At 34.5% G+C, this 20,139-nt stretch overlaps 1 protein-coding gene across 1 annotated transcript in view; it reads left to right on the top strand.

Annotated features, from left to right (window-relative positions):
- The window catches only part of LOC145288040 (voltage-dependent calcium channel subunit alpha-2/delta-1-like), a 190,070-nt gene that overhangs the window by 136,228 nt on the left and 33,703 nt on the right, over nt 1-20,139 (top strand). Inside the window, exons 8-12 of the mRNA XM_080136058.1 lie at nt 4,086-4,207; nt 5,563-5,666; nt 7,644-7,897; nt 14,333-14,477; nt 17,434-17,583. Coding sequence (XP_079992184.1) covers nt 4,086-4,207; nt 5,563-5,666; nt 7,644-7,897; nt 14,333-14,477; nt 17,434-17,583 — 775 coding nt within the window. The remainder of the gene's footprint in view (nt 1-4,085; nt 4,208-5,562; nt 5,667-7,643; nt 7,898-14,332; nt 14,478-17,433; nt 17,584-20,139) is intronic.

Raw genomic sequence — 20,139 nt, forward strand, 5'->3', positions numbered from 1 at the left:
ATTTTAATTCATGTAGATTTCGTATTTATTATTATTTATTATTTATTATTAAAGTTTTTTTAAAAAATGCCTTGGGTGCCATCAGCTAGAATTGAAACGAAAACATTTAGTGCTCCAGCCACGTTCCCTGCCGCTTGAGCTAACCCAACAGAAGATAGATAAGATAAAATCACATCAAGCTATGAATGAATTTGCGCATGCCCAAAAGTAATAGAAATATGTCGGCAAGTAGAAATAAACATTTTGTATTTCAACTTGCTGACATATTTCTGTACACATTATTCATTCAAACAAAGATTTTACTAAACCATTCTTAGTGTATGATTACTATTTCCTGTTACTTTCAGTAAACATGTGACCAGTAGTGTAAGAGTTTATCGGTTAAATATTTACACATAGATACACACATGCATATTTTTACTGTTTTATTTATATAAAGAATTTAAGTTACGCCAGCTTTAAATTCAGTCTCCAATTAAAGTATAATAACCAAATGAACCTCATTGCACGGAAATAAACAGAAATTTTGAAACTTATTTTATTTTAATTATCAAGGTCAAAGGATAAGAGTTAATGGGATGAAATGATATCTAGGTTGAAAGGTGAAAAATTTGATTTGAAGACGAATATGTTGTACGTATTATTTCGATTCATTGGACTACTGTTCTTATTTTGAGTGTCATTTTCTCAATGTTTCGGTCGATGTAATCTCCGACTTTCTTCGGGTGTATCTTGTCGAACTCGGGAATGTCAAACTCGCTGTGAAAATGACACAGTAGTCCGATGAATCCAATTAATACGTACAACATATTCATCTTCAAATCAAATTCTCCAACTTTCAACTAATGAATTCAAATAATACAAATAACCTCATCCCCAAAATTTAGAAACGGAATATGTTGTAGTTTGTAGGGGAGCAGTTATGTGACAACGTTTTGTTATAGCTGGGTAGCCAAGCAAGTTCTTGTTGTGATTTTTTTGCAAGGATGACGCTAACGATTAGAGCTCCGATTTTTCCAATAAGCATGTTTAAAATGTGGCGATTGACAATAATTTGCATTTTGGGCACAAATAAAAACTAGGCATCACAACATGATCCATTATTAATGAACGATATTTTGTGCCGAAAACATGCAAAATCATGTACTAGTTTTATGGTATTGATGCTATTGATAAGGAAAACAAGATTGCTGTGCGGATCGGTTGTCATACTCGCTAATGCCTGGAACATCCAGGCACATTATGGACTTGATGCAAGCGGTAGCATGATGTATACGGCCGAACTACCTAAAATACAAGGTGTTTAATGCAACCATAATTGCTATTTAAGATGCTACAAGTTTCCCGTTTTCTGGGATGAGTAACTCTAGACAACGTCTCATGGCTGACCTCCATGCAGTCTGATCCAAAGTGTTGATATCAGTCCTGTTGCATACAATCGTCGCTACTTAGGTAGGTCTTCCTCAATCTACAACATTTTCTAGTGTGTCATATGGAGTCATTGCAAGAGGGAGCATACTATACATGACCAAACCACCTGAGATGTTGAATGCATTAGGCAGCCATAATCCCACTAATACCAAGTTGCCTATGAAGTTTACTTGGAGAAATCCTTTCCTCCATTTTGCAGCTGTACATCCATGGCCATTATGCTGGATCCATTTCAGATTAGAAGTGTTCTGAGACCATGTCTTACAGCTATGTAAGATGGCAGAGCGAATCCAGACGTCACCAGGCAACATAACAGCAAGCAGTAATAGTTCGTTTGCAACCGCCACCACATGTCGCCGAAATAGCAGAAGGTGGCTTAAAACTTAGCAATTCTTATTCTTAGAATATTTAAGATTGTAATAAAATTTGCATAGAATATTGTACTCATTCTTAGGAACCATTAGCTAGACATATTCGGCTTAATACCAGTCTTAAATGTAGGCATGTTTTGGACGGCTTTTATAAATTGACTTCCAAACTAACATATCTCTGACTAGGTCTTTATTTATCCCTCTTTCTCTTAAGGACACTACCATTTATGGTACCACATCTAAGACAGTAAACAACCAAGTTCTCTCCAATTCTCTCTCCTCTGATCTTGAGCACGTAGTACAATGGGGAAAGGAGTGGCTGGTTACTTTTAATGCATCTAAAACCAAGCTTCTCTCTTTACATCATCAACATTCTAATCCACATTTGTCATCAATTGAAATGAATGGCTCTCGTCTTCAGGAGGCCTCAAGTTTTGACAAGCTTCTGGGCTTGACCATTACTCCTGATCTTAAATGGAACACATATATCAAATCTGTTGCCAAGGCCGCTGGAAAAATGGTGGGATCTTTCTATCGATCCAGTAGATATCTCACTGCTGATGCTATTCTCTACCTATATAAGAGCCAGGTACGTCCAAGGATGGAATACTGTTGCCACATCTGGGCAGGAGCTGCTAGAAAGGACTTGTCCTGCCTTGATAGAGTTCAAAATAGACTTCGTAGCCTCGTAGGAGATGTCCTTTTCTCCTCCTTGCAACCTCTATCTCACAGATGTTGCAAGTTTGTCTCTGATGTATCGTTATTTTCATGGAAAGTGTTCAACTGAGCTTCAATCTATGGTCCCCCCTCGCCAAACTTTCACAAGAAACACTCGTCTAGCTGTAAACACTATCAATAATTTCCCCCACTCTTTATCTGTGCCTAAACCTAAACGTAGATTCCATGAACAAAGCTTCTTTCTTAGAACTACACGCCTGTGGAATTGTCTTCCGTTTTCCTGCTTTCCGGCTGACTACAATATGGATGTGTTCAAGTCTAAAGTAAATAAGTTCTTGATGAGCCGTTCCATATAAGTTATTAAATTTACCAAATTTTCATTACTAATGATTACTATATTGACCAATTTCTACTGTACACTCTTTAACCCTTATCCTTGAGTGGCCGCTGGGCCTTGATAATGTGGTGATGCCTTTGTAAAAAAAAAAAAAAAAAAAAAAAAAAAAAGTTCATTATTATCAATTTATGCCATGTTTTCTTTAAAAATGTTACCTCAACTGTTTTACATCAACTGATCCAATAACTCTCATCCATTCTTTGTGACCAGACTACAGAAGTCTCCTATGATACATACATCTCCCTATACTGTCCAGATTTAACATTCCTCTGAGATCTTCAGATCTAAGTCTGTCTTTACAACTCACATTATACAGCCATTGTTTCATTTCTCTCCATGTAACACGTATTCTCAGCCAGGTTTCATTTTGATACATTATCACCCTATGTACAAATGCCTGATAGACTATTTTGTTGGTTGACAATAGTAATGCTCTGCTCATTAGTAATGACAGAAGCTTCCTAAACTTACTCCATCCATTCCTAATTTTTACAATCACACTAGCATCTGCTCCATCCTGTGCTCAAATGCCATATCTTTTTGTTATCTATGGTCTTTTTTACAGTTTTTCAATTACCGTTCCTATAATTATTTTGTAATGAAGCCACAGACACGTACGTAGCAGCAGAGACATCTCACGTATGAAAATGACCAAGTCGTGGTGCGGAGTGACGTCACAGATAAGGACGAGAAAGGAAAGAAAAGGAGAGAAAAATAAGCACATGGCAGCGACAGCGATTTGAAGTATGTGCCAATTGAGATAGACTTTTACAAAAACAAGAAGGAATCCAAACTTTGAACAAAATTGTTGAACGACCGTATGCCATGGGGTGAACTGCAGGATAGCAGCTAGTTGTAGTTGCAGACTGGAAAATGAATAATTGACCCTAATAGAAACGTTAGGATGCGCCCATATTGTCGCTGGCTTGGAGAATTATGTGTTCATGGTTTGGTAATAAAACGATTGTTAATAAATACTTTGTGTTTTAACTGAAAATAAAAAGTGTGTCAAATTTCTTGACTTTGTTCTTTTGTGACTGTTTCTGCATACAACGTGTTGAGTCCGAGTGAAAATGTAACGGCCATGTTAAAATTGTTATTATTTCTTTTTGGATTATTCATTTAATTTTTTGTGACAAAGTAAATCACCGTATATCTTTTTTATTTTAATTAAAACTCACAAAATGCTGTTATTTTTTGTTTTTCAGAAAAAGTTTTCAAATGAGTTTTGATCTGTTGAATAATTACCCTCGTACTGGATGTCAATCAATTATAGTCTTTGCAACAGATGGTATCGACACAGATGGAGAACAGATTCGATGCGGTCCTGGTAACCATGCATTTTCTTCTAAATTCCATACCATTGGTATATAACGAAAACTGTTAACTGAATGGAGGGGTGATTGATGGATGGGAGGTCAAAATTTAACCTTTAGTTAACAGAATTTGATAAACCATGTGACTTCCGGGGTAAGAGAGGATTCAACCATTTCCTGGCGATACTTCAAGAAAAGCAAATGCATAAAAGATTATGTCCCCCCAATATAGGGGTGGCAAAATTTAGCTAGTGTAATATGACAAGCTATCTCTGTAACAGTCTGGATTCGCCATTAAATGATGACTCACGTGCCGAGTTAGCATTTTAGTCTGTGACGTGCGCATGACGTCACAGGATGGAATGGAATGCATATATAGGCATAAAGATCGAGCAGATGGCAAGGAAAAGAAAAAGAGAAGAAAAAGGAAAAGATGCGCCGTGTATTGAGAGCCAGCTGTGTCTGGTGTCGTGTATTGAGAGCTGGTCGACCTGGTGGTTAGTTGGAGAGAACACCAACGTTACATCTATATATACACCTATCTGTCTCTCTGTCTTCATCCGATGGGCAGTCCACAGTTAAAATCAAGAAATCCTTAACCCTATATGTGAAAATGCTCCAAGTTGTTTTTATTAATAACTCTCTTATAAAAACTAAACATCACTGTTCAAGTGATTGTATCCACAGATTATTAATAACCTGGATTTCCAATGACAAAACAACATCTCATTTTATCAATATTCTCAAGACTGTATTCATATTCATACGACGTTTCAGTCGATGCTCTCCCTCGGTTTTCTTCAGATGTATTTTTTATATGCCTAAAGAAAATTCTAGAAATAAAGATTTGAATATAAAATAAAACGATATTCCTAACCGAAACTATTTCTTTTATTTAAATCAAAACAATAATTGAATTTAAAACAATAAAAAAAGAAAATTTGGCGTGGCTTCTGAGCGAGAGAGAGAGAGAGAGAGAGAGAGAGAGAGAGAGATCTTTCTTTCGAGCTAGAGTAATAAAGTAAGTTTTCATTTAAATTATCTTCCTTGAAAATTGATGGATATGATATTTTAAGAAAGATTATAGTAATTTATCACTTTTTATTCAATCAATTTAATTAATTACTGTTAATATGGACAAAACTATTGCACATACAGAGAAAAATATAGAGCAATAAAATGACAAATGAATAACACTAAACATTAATTTATTACAAACTGTTTAAAAATAATCATGTAAAATAGACACACAAATAGCTGTGTTTAACATCTCTACAATATATGTTTTGTGCTTGAAAAGAATGGTAATGAAGTGATAAATAAAATAAATTTTTCGTATTTATTCATTTGGTTGTATCTTTATTTGCAGGTTACTACACCCGAAGTGGTTACGTACCAGGGCCAATCTGTAAATATAACTGGACAAAGGTGTGGCATGTATCTCAAGAAAAAAACCAATATCTTTTACCTCAGGTGAGACTCTTTTATAATTCCGGTTTCATGAAGTAAACAACAATGGGACAAGAGTATAAACATGTGAGATGCATAATAACGAAAGGATTTATTTAAATGGAAGAAAGTTAGTCGGTGTCTAAGTAAAGAAAGAAAATTTCTTTAGGTGGTCGAAGGTTGATTAGTAGTTATCTTAAGGGGAAGATCGTCAATCAGGGTAGATAAAGAAAATGAGCCCTGCAAGCTGATTGGTCAATGTTCAGCCAAATCGTCCAGTAGAAATATTTATCTGCATGAGAAAATGAGGCCTTATTTATGACTTCAACAGGAAGTGTGTGTGTGTGTGTGTGTGTGTGTGTGTGTGTGTGTGTGTGACGTCATGAGCGAGAAATGAGAAGATCTCATGGCTAAACGTCAGCTGAAGTAGATATCTCAGAGCGTTTTTAAAGCATATATTACCGGGATTACATTTAAATGGTGTAAGTTCTCTCCCACTGTAAGAACTTTGACATCAGGATAAAAAAGTGGGATTGAGAGGTCAGCGACTCCGAGGAGGGATACTCTGACCTGGGCATATCTGTCTGTTGCGGTTGAGACTGTGTACACATATGCACACACACACATGACGCTAGCCAAAACGCACTTAGCGATGGGATTGAAGCGGTCAAAACTGATGCCACCAGAGGTGAATAGGTCAAGTTATGTATTCCCACAACTGCCAGGTCGAAACACCTGCCAGGAAACAAGTCATATATATACAAGAAGGAAAGCACAAGCCAACAGTCAGAAAGCAATATTAGACGAGCTTGCTGTTGAATCCGCCCCCCTCCTGCTCCCCCCCTTCGTCTACATCTTGGGAGCACTATACGGGGCAAGAAATAAAATAATATTTTTATAACAAACTATTTTGTGTTGCAAGTTGTTTTCTGGCTAACAAGAAACTACCAGCGTTCACCACAACTACATCACACGTCAGCATTCCCCGGTAAGGGCGCCTCAGAGAAAGAGAAAACAATTCCTGAGAGGGTGGAGCTCCTGGAACTGCACAGAACATCCTACCGCACAATCAATAGAGACCAAATCATTATAGGAATGGTCTAATCTCTGCCGATTTTTTTTGGGGGGGGGGGCGAAGATAAAAATCCTTAATGACAATGAAACAGCAAAATATTAAAAGAATTGAATCATGAAGTTTTGTTGTGTAGTATTTTTAAAAGAAGAGACTTGGCTGCTATGCATGTGATCAGACATTTAAAGATGACAATATGTAACATTTAAATGATAGTTATTAACTGTGATTCTGTTTAATTTCCGATTTTGAAGAAATTATCGAGATCCCGTGTGACTAATGTCAGCCATTCTTTTTCTCATTCCAACTTTTTATTAGTCAATGAATAACGCTTCATAAGCTATGTCGTACTCCCATATTTTTATTGTGTTGTGTACCTAGAGTGTTTCCTGGCATAGGCACAAACCAAACCAGAAAAAATGCAAACCACGATTGATTGTCAGAAATAAAATAATCATTGATTGATTCCAGGCCAAAGTTACCCTTATCTATTATTAGCTGCATACATGAATACGTAGTCATTATCTAGATGCTGTAGGGCCGTTACTAGATTGACAGGGAAGGTGAAATCCCAGAATGGGTGCCTGCAGGCCGATGATTGGGTGTCACAAATTGTTAAATAATATCAACTTGAAGTTGAGATCGACAAAAACCACCCCACCAACCCATGTGTACTCTTGTTTCTTACTAATCCGCATTTGTTCAACACCAATAACACTGCAGACATATCAGTATATTTTTATATATCAATGTTTGGCATAATTCTTTTCAGCATAGCAGAAATACAGTAATTGTAAACTTCCAATTTGTCTCTGCTATTTTATCCCTGTGGTCATTTGGTTAAATGATGCTTAACAAAGCAGATGGGCTTTATTCTTTCTTTTTTTTTTCTTTTTTTTTTATTCTTTCTTTTTTTTTTTTTTTTGCAGGCTCGTATCTTCAGTTATCTCATAAAAGACGATGCCGAGATTTTCCCTGGAAAACTCGCCTGTGGTCATCATGGCAGCATGAAAAAGTTTGTGACGGGAGAGAATCTCATTTCACAGATGCACAATTATTTTGAATTTTTAACTTCCAATGCTGAGAACAATGAACCTTTATGGACCTCGCCCTACCTCGATGCGTTGGGACTCGGTCTAATGGTAACGCATGCAATACCGGTGGTTAGTAACATAACAGGAAAGTAAGTATTTCTTGTTTGCTGTATTTATAACTTTGTAAATTTGATATATGAGGTGCCTTCAAGAAGTTTCCAGACTTTCTTCGTATGGCCACCTCTATTGATAGTACACACATGAAACTCTAGTTCCCTTTGAAGTAATCTCCTCTGGCTGCAATGCAGTTCTTGTACCGTTCCAAAAACTGGAAGTCTTCTTGGGTGAGCGTTTCAATAACCCTCTTCAAGCCTTTTTCATCTCCTCAATTGTCTCATAACAACAGCCTCTAAGGTTTTCCTTGAGCTTGGGGAATAATCAAAATTCACAGTAAATTTGAAATGCATGTATTTTTATTATAATCGAATGCAATGAGTTTTGAATAAAAGCAAAGCTATCTAAAAAGTATATATGGCATAATCATGTTGATATACCGGTTCTTGGTAGATCGTTAAAGTTAAGCAACGTTGAATGTACCAGGCGCTGTATGTAGGAGGATGTCGACACTTTCCAGCAAGAACTGTAAAAACCTAACATCATCATCTCCTCTGATGAGGTTATACAAGTGACTGGAGACCACATGTTAATTTGATATTTCCATGAAACTTTCTCCTTCAGAGGAAGCTGGTTCAATCTGCCTAGGTTGAATACCGCTTTATTATCTAACAAGTAAATACATATTTCCAAATATGCGGAATTAGTTCAAATGTATTTGGCTCATAATGTTTGAATACCGATTGAGTTATTGTGTTACATGAATAACCTCAAATTATGAATTCAGTTTTTCTTTTCAATATCATTAAAATAGTAGGGTAGATTAGTCTTAACCAGCAAAAGCTGCAGATATTCACAGCTTAGAAGTCTTTAGTCATTACTAGGGCTATGACAACAGCATATTCTTTTCATTATTTTTACTCTCGAGTATATATCCGACAGAGCTAGACACAATTAATCAACCAAGGATCACATCACTCTACATAAAAACATGAAAGATATCAATGGATATATACCTATGAATCAAAAACAAACAAAAGAATATGCTGTTGTCATAGCCCTAGTTATTACTGTCTTCATTGCATTTTCCAAGTTTGCTAGAATTTGCCGTTTATCTCGAATGTGATAGACTTGACACTGTTGAATATTTTCTCTTCAGCAAGCCCTTCTTGCGAAGCATATTTTCTAGTTTCGTCATGTTCTTGGTATCAATTAGGCGAGTATATAAACGATGCCATCAATCTAGTTTTCCTTTGGAGTTGAAAGTAAACGGCGTGGTGATCAATCCGAAACGTTGTTCAACACGGTGAATCAGGATGCAGAATTCATTATCAATCGACATTTCTACAGTGTTTTCCGATAGAATTAAGATTAGCTGTCACTCGTCACAGTGTTAGAGATGGATTGCTGTGTTCTCAAGGCTCGGCGAATTCAATGGAAAGAGCCGGCTGAACTGTCTCAAGGCGAACGCTATCAGAAACTCAAATGAAATCAAGTAGACGAGAGCCTCATGAGGAGCTAAATTCGAGAAGAAAAAAATTCTTTTTTAAATTTTTTACAAAGGAGTCACCACTTATCCCGGAGACCACTCAAGGATAAAGGTTAATGTGTGTACAGTGGTCTAAGGGAGGGAACATGTTGTAGTAATCGTTAGTAGTGGAAATTTTGTAAATTGGATTGCTTAAGGAGAACAGCTTATCAAGAACTTGTTCACGTTGGACTTGAAGATAACCATATTGTAGTCAGTTGGAAAGCAGGAAAACAGAAGAGAGTTCCACAGGCGTGCAGTTCTAAGAAAGAAACTTTGTTTATGGAATCTACGTTTAAGTTAAGGCACAGATAAAGAGTAGGGGAAATTATTGATAGGGGTGTCAACTAGAAGAGTGTTTTTTGCAAAAGTTTGGTGAGGGGAAACCATAGATTAGAGCTCAGATGAGCACTTTCCATGAAAATTATGATAAAACAGAGACACACGCAACGTCTCTTCTGTGGGAAAGAGGTTGCAGGGAAGAGAAAAGTCCACCCCTCACTAGGCTACAAAATTTATTTTGAACTTTGTCAAGGTAGGATAAGCTGCTTCTAGTAGCTCCTGCCCAGATGTGGCAACAGTACTCCACCCGTGGGTGTACTTGGCTCTTATACAGGTAGAGAATTGCATTAGCAGTGAGATATCTACTGGAGCAGTTGAACAATCCAACCATTTTTCCAGCAGACTTGGTAATGGATTTGATGTATGTGTTCCATTTCAGATCAGGAGTAAAGGTCAGACCTAGAAGCTTGTCAAAACATGGAGCCATTCATTTCAATTGATACCAGACACAGATCAGAGGGTTGATGATGTAAAGATAGAAGTTTGGTTTTAGATGCATTAAAATTAACCAGCCACCACTTTCCCCATTGCACCATGTACTCAAGATCAAAGAAGAGAGAATCAGAATGAGTTTGATCATTTACAGCCATTGAAGTGTTGCCATAGATGGTAGTGTCGTCAGCATAAATGTCTACAAACGATCTTGGGATGTTGATTTGGAAGATCATTTATGTAGATCAGGAAGAGAGTTGGCCCAAGATCGACCCCTGAGGGACTCCAGCGTTAATACTGTGAGCTTCTGATTTCTGATCATTAATCACTACTCTTATGAATCTATCAAAGAGAAATGATTTAATAATTGAAAAGACATTTCCAGCTATACCATAGTTGGAAATTTTGTGGAGTAAACCTTTATGCCATACCCTATCAAAGGCCTTTGATATGTCAAGGGCAATTGCCCTAGAAAGGTAGCCTCCATGAAGAGATTTTCTAATTATATGAAATATAACTGTTAGCACATCTGTTGTAGATCTAGCAGAGCGGAAACCATATTGCATGTCACTAAGAAAGTTATTTTTGCTGAGGCGGTTGACTACTTCTCTACTTAACATAGATTCCAACATGACGCATAGGAATCAATTAATCATCAAGGAGACTGATTGGTCTATATTGGGAGAAAGATGAGCGATCACCTGAATCTTTAAATACTGGAAATACTGATGAGGTCATCCAGGGTGTTGGGAAGCAATTCTCCTTAAGATAACAATTGCAAACAAAAATAATTCTTTTTTTTTTTTGCCATTTGTGCACCACTCTCTGTTATCAGCATGTGCAAGTGTCTGGATGTCACTGTGCACGTTGCATGAGATGTTGATCTTATTTATTGAGCAAGAAAATGGAATTGGATCTGCTGCCCATAGGTTTGACATACAGTACGAGTTAGCAACTATATTCTCAAAGATACTGCATCATGAGTAAGACTTAGTGCTATCAGATGAAGCTGTTTGAAGACACCGACTCCCTGATCTAAAATTCATCAAACATTGAAGTTATTGTTTTTTTTCTCCCTCTTTCCGTTTGCAAAACTCAATCATGTTCTACAAAGTCTGAACCAAAAACAGCTATTTTCCTCTATAAAACAACAAAAGCAACCATCATGAATAAATATTTGAAGATAAAGTTGGTTAGTTAGTTAGTTGGTTGGTTGTTTTACGGCATATCAACCCTTTTCAGGTTATTTAATGCCGAATCCAGTAATTTTGAAGAAAATATTTTTAATAGAATATATATTTTTTTTTTTCAGGTCAGTTTCTATTTAACCCATAGTTGGGACCCTAACAAGTACTACCACTCCGGGTCAGGGTGGACCTGGGAGCAATGGCAATTAAAAGGTGGCTCCACACTCCCCAAAGCACGCAAGCTGGGGCCTCACCATCGGATATAGTTTAAGGTCATATCCAGGACCGAAGATATAAAGAACTTGAAATAGAAAAACATTTTTCAAAATGATTAAACCCTAAAAGAGTTCATATGCTGTAAAATAAACAAAACAACCAAACCAAACACCATGAATAAATATTGAAGAACTTGAAGCATAAAAACTTTTTACCAAAATGACAAGATTCGGCATTAAATAGCCAAAAAAAGGTTGATATGCCGTAAAACAGCCAAACTAAAGCATATTCATATTGGGACATTGTCTGTTACCAGCAATTTATTCATACACCTGCTATTTTATAGCTCAGGCCAACACTTCACTGAAATGTGGATGCAGCCTGTGGTAATTTCTAATAGATTTCTCATCTAGCTGTAATCGCTATAGGGGAACACATTACAAATGTAGCAGTTTATTTTTTTGTGCAAACAAAATGAAAAAGGATTAGGAATAAAGTGAAAGCTATTGTCTGAATGTCTCATAGATGATATTGTCTCTTACAGACATCTGTTTGACTTCCAAGTGTATGCTTTTTAAAAAAATAATTCTTTGTTGCGTCAGGCAGAAATCTGCAGTTGAATTCAATCGAGTTAGGTGTACTTGTTTAGATCATTCACAGAATTTTTTTTTTTTTTTACATGGAGTTCACCACTTATCAAGGCCCAAGGGCCACTCGGGGATAAGGGTTATTGTGTGTACAGTAATCAATGGGGTAGTGTAGTAATAGTATTGGAGAATTGATAAAGTGTCATTACTTAAGGAGGCGGTTCATCAGGAATTTGTTTGTGTTGGACTTGAAGATATCCAGGTTGAAGTCGGGAGGGAAACAGGCAAGCGGAACAGAGTTCCACAGGCGTGCAGTTCTAAAAAAGAAGCTTTGTTCATGGAATCTACATTTTGATTTAGGCACAGATAAGGAGTGGGGAAAATTATTGACGGTGATTTCAGCTCGTCGGGTGTTTTTTGAAAAAGATTGGTGAGGGGGGACCAGAGAATGGAGCTCAGACGAGCACTTGCCATGGAAATAACGATAGAACAAAGATAGTCAGCAATGGTCAACAATAGATTACAATTAGGTCACTCTATTTTAGTGGCTGGGGCATTTGGGCTATTTTTAGATAGTATTAGTTTATATCACCAGACAACTAATTCCCAAAAGCTAGCTTGTGTCTTTTATGCAATCTGTCCAAGCTAAAGAAAGAAAAGTATGTATTTTATTAACACTTCTGTTTTTTTTTCACTCCAACGGTGAGAAATGTGACAAAAGGGTAAAAAATGTGGTTCAACAGTCAGTGCCCTCTAGAAGGAACAAAAAACACCTGGGCAGCTCTGTTGACATTCCTCAGTATGGGCGCCTCGGTCGATTAGCAGTAAACTAACTTCTTCTCAAAGAGAGAAGGCAATGCCTGGGAAGGGGGAGCTACACAGAATCAGCATCATACTGCAATCAATAAGAAAAAGATCATTACAAGAATGGTCTAAATTCTGTTGATTTTGGCGCTGAGGTAAAAAACACAACAATACAGAGTATGATGCTATTTTTTTTTTTCTATTAAACTGACGCCCTCTGAATAAAAAGTTGTTTTTATTTTTTGTTTTGTTTTTTGTAAGAGGTGCAGTTTTAACTTTCATAGTGAATATGTGTTTCTTTGGTTCCATTAGCAAGGGTGGATATTTTTCTTTATTGATATATTTGTAATTACTTTTCTTGCTAGACTGCTTACGACCGCTTTACTTTGGGACTTTCTAGAATAGATTTTTGATTGAACTTACTGTTGACATGTATATTGTCTTTTGACTTTTTACTGACTTCATCATTTAATAATATTTCCTATGGATGAGTCGTAATCATGCTATGACCTTGAAACCAAACCTGAACTTAGTGTTATTGTAATGCGGCCATTACTTTTAATTGTGTTGTTATATTTCAAACCTCTCAGACCGACACAATGTCTGGTACTTCGTTGCAAAGGAACAAACAAATAAAAAAGGAAAAGAATAAAAATCTGACTCAGCATTTTAACCGTGTCGTTACATTTCAACCACTCTGACTTTCATGTTGTCTAGTACCGTCGCAGGAACAAACAAAAACAAGAAAGCAACAAAATCCGACTCGGAATTTTTTTAAAAGTGCAAATGAAAGGTTTTTATTCATGATTCTTCCAAAACAACGCATTTCATTATCTTTCAAAAGTCTTTTCATACACACATGATTTTACAATGCTAGGCCATATAACATGTGCTTTTTAAAAGTCTCTGTCCCCGCCACCTGATGCCGGTCTTAGCCAGCGTTTTTTCCGCCCTCGACTTCACATGTCCATCTTTCCTAGCGCACATTTTGCTTCTTTGCTTGACCATGTGCTGTCCTTTTTTCTTTTTCTCTCCTTTTTCTTCCCATGATGTCAGTGCATACACGCTTGTCAATTGGCACACATACTTTAACAGCTGTTGTTGCTAATATTTTCGCTAGCCAGCTATCCTACAGCTGCTGCTGATTTTCTCACACACGCCTATATGCGTTATGTTACCAAGAGAACATTACATTATGATCTTATGAAAACTATATTGAAGATAATGCTCTTGTCATTCCTAAGCTACTATTAGTCTCAGGTCCACTCTGACCATGAATGATGATAAAAGTTCTTATTGCTAATGTTTTTATTATTATTTTTGCACAAAGATCCATGAAAATAACTTGAAAAAAAAAAAACTGTTTTATTTCAGAACAATAGGCGTGGTGGGTGTGGATGCAACTCTAGATGAAATAGAAAATTTCTTAACCAAAAACCAGTGGGGAACTGTCCAGTCTTTTCTCATCAACAAACAAGGAGAAACAATTTTCCATCCAAAATTGAAACCAAGTACAAACGTAAGGATATGAGGAAGACAAATTCATTTTTTTTAATTATTTATTCAATTATTTTTTTATTCATTTATGTTTATTCATTTATTATTTATTCAGTTATTTTTCATTCATTGATTTTTTATTCATTTTTTTATTCATTTATTTTTTTCTTAAATTATTTATTCATTTATTTTTCGAATTTACTACAGCTACAAAAACACTCTCCATTTTGTTTCGATTCTTTTCATGATACTCGACATTGGCTGATCAACTTTGATTCTAGCCAGAAATTGATATTTTTAAGGCTTCAAAATCACATTTAAATTTCATATAATGTTTCCCACTTAATCTAACATATAAAGTGATTTTGTCTGATTTTCAAATTTAGACCCAGACAGCATTTAAGCTGACAAATCCATTATTGCTTCTGACTAGCCGATTTTCAATATGACATAATCACATTGAGACACTAGTTCTAATGAGATCGCCAAGGTTAAGTCGCGTTGAATCTGGCCAGTATCAAATGGGTGGTAATTTGGCAATACTAGATTCTGTATGTATCAAAAGTGTATAATGCATCAAAGAGATGAACACTCTTGGGCAAGGTGTAGCATCTGTTAGCTTTCCTCTAAAACCAAAACCGGATAGAGAGAGCCTATTATCTCTGTATGGTAGACTTCTAGTGATGATGTCACAAACAAAACACTTGCTTCCAGACAGGGAAATAAAGGAGTAAGAAGAGAATTCAAAAAGGCTATCCCAGGTAATAACTAGGTTGATACAAATTATTAGAATAGAAAATCCTCTAGAATCTAGAAACCTACATAATGAAGGGATGAGATTTAGCTGATTGTCAGATTGGTTGGTATGTTAACGTCAAATGGACACCTGAGCAGCCTACATTTTATTTAAAAAATAACTCAATCCAATCTAGACGATTGCTAATGTGAACTTTAAAAATAATCACATAGAAATAAAGATCCACAAGGTAGATAGCACATTTTAAATTGAAGTGACACAGTGGATAAAGACGTTGAATTTCTACGGTTCCAGGTGAACATTGTCTGAAGATAGCGGTTTCAATCCTACCCAAAGCAGGCCAACGGTTTAGTTGGCCAAAAACGTGGCGAGACAACAACAACTATGGAAGGTAGTAATTACTGGGGATACAGTTACGAGATTCAGCATTCCTATCCCGTCGTGATAGCTCACATGAAGAAGGCCAGAGGATGAGTTGGTCGAAACGTGGTGAAACAACGACAACAACTATGTCGATGAGGATAACAGTCTGCAAATAAACAAATAAATGAATAAATACACAAATTACTCATCTCAAAGGATTCCAATAAATAGAAAATATATAATATAATAAAAGTTGTCTACCTTAGGTTTAAAAATGGACAAACAAATAACAACTAAATATCAAAATGACTTTGGTGCATCCCAGGTAATAACTAGGTTGATACAATTAGTTATAAATAAAAATTATACCGCGACTTAGTATTTTCTGACTTAGTCAATTTTAAAAGTGAATTACCTTAAGGTAAGCTATTTCTATGTGATTATTTTGAAAAGTTCACATTAGCAGTCGTCTAGATTGGATTGAGCTATTTTTTAAATAAAATGTTGGCTGCTCAGGTGTCCATTTGACATAAACAAATATCAATGGTCAAAAAACTAAAAATTAAAAACTAAGACGGTTTCATGTTTTGGAATTTTGGAGATGAAGACTGATTACTTGTCTTGTTCAGATTATTCAAAACACTTTTCCCATTATTTTTACAATGTTCTGCCACCAAAAAAAAATCAGTTGTAAGTGACACTCTCCTGGATGTTGAAGGTACAATCAATAGTTTGGCAACACTTAAAATACAATTGCAAAATACTTAAGATTTCTACCCGGCCATAGCTGAAGGAGAGCGTGCTCGTAGATTAATCAAATAATTCCGTTTGAAATTCCATGCAGATTCTCGAATTTGACAGAAAGATTTCGTAGTTCAACAAAGTACACCTAACGAAGGTCGGAAGTTACATCGGCTGAAATGTTGTGAAAATAGCACTAAGGTGAGAATGTTAGCCCAAATGATCTAAATAATACATAAAATGACTTCTGCAACGTCAGATAGGTACAGTTATATATATATATATATATAACTGTACCTATCTGATGTTGCAGAAGTCATATATATATATATATATATATATATATATATATATATATATATATAAAATAAAAATTTGACTTACTTGCAGTTTCATCAAATACTTTCGTATGCAAAATCCGATCCCGCATTTTGCTAATTCCTACCCTCTGATGAGAAGGAGCGTATTTCTTCGAAACTCCGCGGATTAAGGACTATCCATTTATCTAGTGTTTCCTTTTCAGATTACATATATTTTTAACTCATTTCAAAGTGTTTTTTAACGTATTTTATTAACTGTTTGCTCATATATATATATATATATATATATATATATATATATATATATATATATATATATATGACTACTTCATTTAATCACATAAATTAATATACGAAAATGTAATTTAATGCGTAAATTTTCAGTATTTATTTCAACAGTGTTCAATATATGGGTAGAGCTAAGTAGTAAGTTATAAAAATATATATTGCCATATATATATTTCTAACTTACTACTATATATATATAAAATACAAGTTGTGTCGTGGCCAAAATATTTTGCATTGGAGGAAGTGAATTAAAAGTGAATTTCTTACTAGAATATAAGTTTAAAAGCTAACCGCGTGTGTTGTAATTCATTTTGACTTTTAAACCAAAAGTGAAGAATATTATTTATGGCAGGCGTCACCTTCTTTCATATAATCATCTCTACCTTCTTAGCAATGACTGAAGATATCTTAATGTTACTAATTGATTGCTATTTCGAAAGAAATTCAAAGTTGCGTTTGTTAGTGATCTGTTTATTTTTTTTGTTTGTTTTTTTGTTTTTCCAATATAGCTTGTTGACGACCCAATATTCATCCCTATCTCCCAAATGGAACGAGACAAAGACGGAAACCCTCCAGAATTCGGATTTATCGAAAAGGAAATGAAGGCCGGAAAAACAGGACAAAAAAGAATTGAAAAATCCAAACAAGGAGATCCTAGAGTAAGCAACATATATATATATATATATATATATATATATATATATATATATATATATATATATATATATATATATATATATATACCAAGTTAAATGTATTCAGAAGAAAAAACTCATGAATTAAAACGAGGTTATTAAGAGTGCTCAATAAAAAAGAGCAAAATATAATAGTTTTATTTATATAGACAAATATTACGTAGTCGCGACGCTACACTGAACATGCTAATGTTTTGGACAAATTGGTTTGCAAGAAACCAAGTCACTCGTCAGATGCCATAAAAAAATTATTTGGCACCGAAGGCATCTGGTTCAAAAATGGAAGACGTGAAATATATTTTTTTTATTTATAAAAATAAAATATTAAAACACTTTAATATATATTTATTTTATATATATATATATATATATATATATATATATATATATATATATATATATATATATATATATATATATTAATTAAATTACTGGCTTCGAGTAAGAACAGAGGTATATTGTAGCCTGACGATGTCTTTTAAGACTGAAACAAGATTTATTGTAGCGATTTATGGTACTTTTTTTTACTTAGATTGAATAATATATATATATATATATATATATATATATATATATATATATTATTCAATCTATTAAATATATATATATATATATTTTAAATCTGCCTATGCATTATTTTCTTTATATATATACTAGCAGAAGTACCCGTCGTTGACTGGGTTCAAAAACAGCCTACATAAAATGGACTATGATTGATGAAAGTATGAGAGGTTATGAAAAGGAGGGGGTTGTAAAGAGATAGGTTTTGATACTCAAAAATTTTACCTTAAGCAAAATATGATGAAAGTAAAGATAATTTTCGCGAAAATATATTTTTATATCAACTTTGTTTACATTCGTAGCCAAGAGTGACCGACAAAATGATGTTTCCTTATAAAGAGAAAATGTAATATATATATAATAATATAAATATACAAGAAATAAATGTTAACATAGTCAATAAAAGTTACTTTTATGGTAGAAAATTTCATTGGTTTGTATTTTTAAGTAGTTTGTAAAAAAACATTTTTTTTTAATTCACGAACCGGTTTAAAAAATATCAAAATGGCAGCGACTTTGAAATGGAGAGCCCCGTTTTCAATTTGAAGGAAGGGTACCTGAGCATTCTGTGTTAACAATTTAAGAGAGTTCCGTCAACGTAAGGAATATTTATAAACATATTTTAATGTTTTCCGTTATTTTGTGCTTGAGGAATATTCGATTATGGCATGTGTAGTTTATATAAAAATTCATTTAATTAGTTATCGCCTCAAATTTCGTTTTAATTTCGGTTCACTGAAATTATTTCAAGTAAAGAGCATTAAAAACTATTTCAAAACAAAAAAAAACATGAACTGAACTTTTATTGACTATGGTAACATTTATTTCTTGTAAATTTATTTTTTCGGGTAGTCGTTTGTTGGCTTTTCTGCTAAACACTCTTACTAAATAATATCGACGAAATATCGAAAAACAAAAAAAACAAAAAAAACAAAAAAACAGTTTTGAAAAATAATGAAGCTTTACTTATTTTAGTAAAATAATCCGAAACGGCAAAATGGGATATTAAAAAAAGTAAACACGTAATTACTTTATTTTTTTTTTAAGCAAAGAATCGATATAAATATGAATAAAAAGAAAATGGCGCCCTTTTCAAGCTGAACAGCTTCGTTTCAGTTTTACAGTATTGAACAGTGTAGTATTGCGCCATCGGATTCAGGATTGTACTATTGTAATGTAAAGAAACCACAGAAAGGGTTGTAATCAACTGAAATCCTTCTAGTACACTGACAAAAAAAGCTAAAACAGATATATAAATAAAAATAAAAAGGTTATGTAAATGTTTTTAAAAAGGCACGTAATCACGTGAACAGGATTTTTTCCTTCTTTTGACACGATAACAAGTAACGTTCTTATTTTTTATCATTTATCTATTTATATATTTTCGAAAGAGTGCCACGTGCAAGTGGAGAAGGAAAAAAACAGAGTTATGCAAAATTTGTGTCGAGAATTGTCTAAAGTTCCGACTTTTTTTGTGGCTTTCACTTTAATAAGAATGTGAATTTATGAGGTGAATTTATTTGACACAATATGATTCAACTCAAAAAAAAGAGTTAACGTGAATTAAGATTAAAGTTAAGGTGTTATTGTGGACCTTCACGCCTTTTAAAAAACTTTGTTAAACTTTGTGACATATTTACATTCTATGGAGGTCAGGCGCGAACGAACACCCTATAATTTTATTATGTCATATTTCTTCAAATTGAAACATAATTATCAAAGTATACTTACGCAAATAGATATGAAAAGTCTTTGTCAAAGTTTGTGCCATATTTCCATGGAGTACAGGCGCGAACGCAGACCCCACAATTTTATTATACCATCCCTATTTAAGTTGAAACATACTTGTCAAAGTATTCGTATGTACATTTATATCAAAAACCCTTGTAAACGTTCTTTTTTTCACTTTTTATTTCCATACTTTGTGGGCCAGGTGCGAACGCAAACCCCACAATTTTT

The sequence above is a fragment of the Euprymna scolopes genome, chromosome 11, assembly GCF_053919585.1.
Source record: "Euprymna scolopes isolate OS-2025 chromosome 11, ASM5391958v1, whole genome shotgun sequence".
NCBI classification, from domain to species: Eukaryota; Metazoa; Mollusca; class Cephalopoda; order Sepiida; family Sepiolidae; genus Euprymna; species Euprymna scolopes.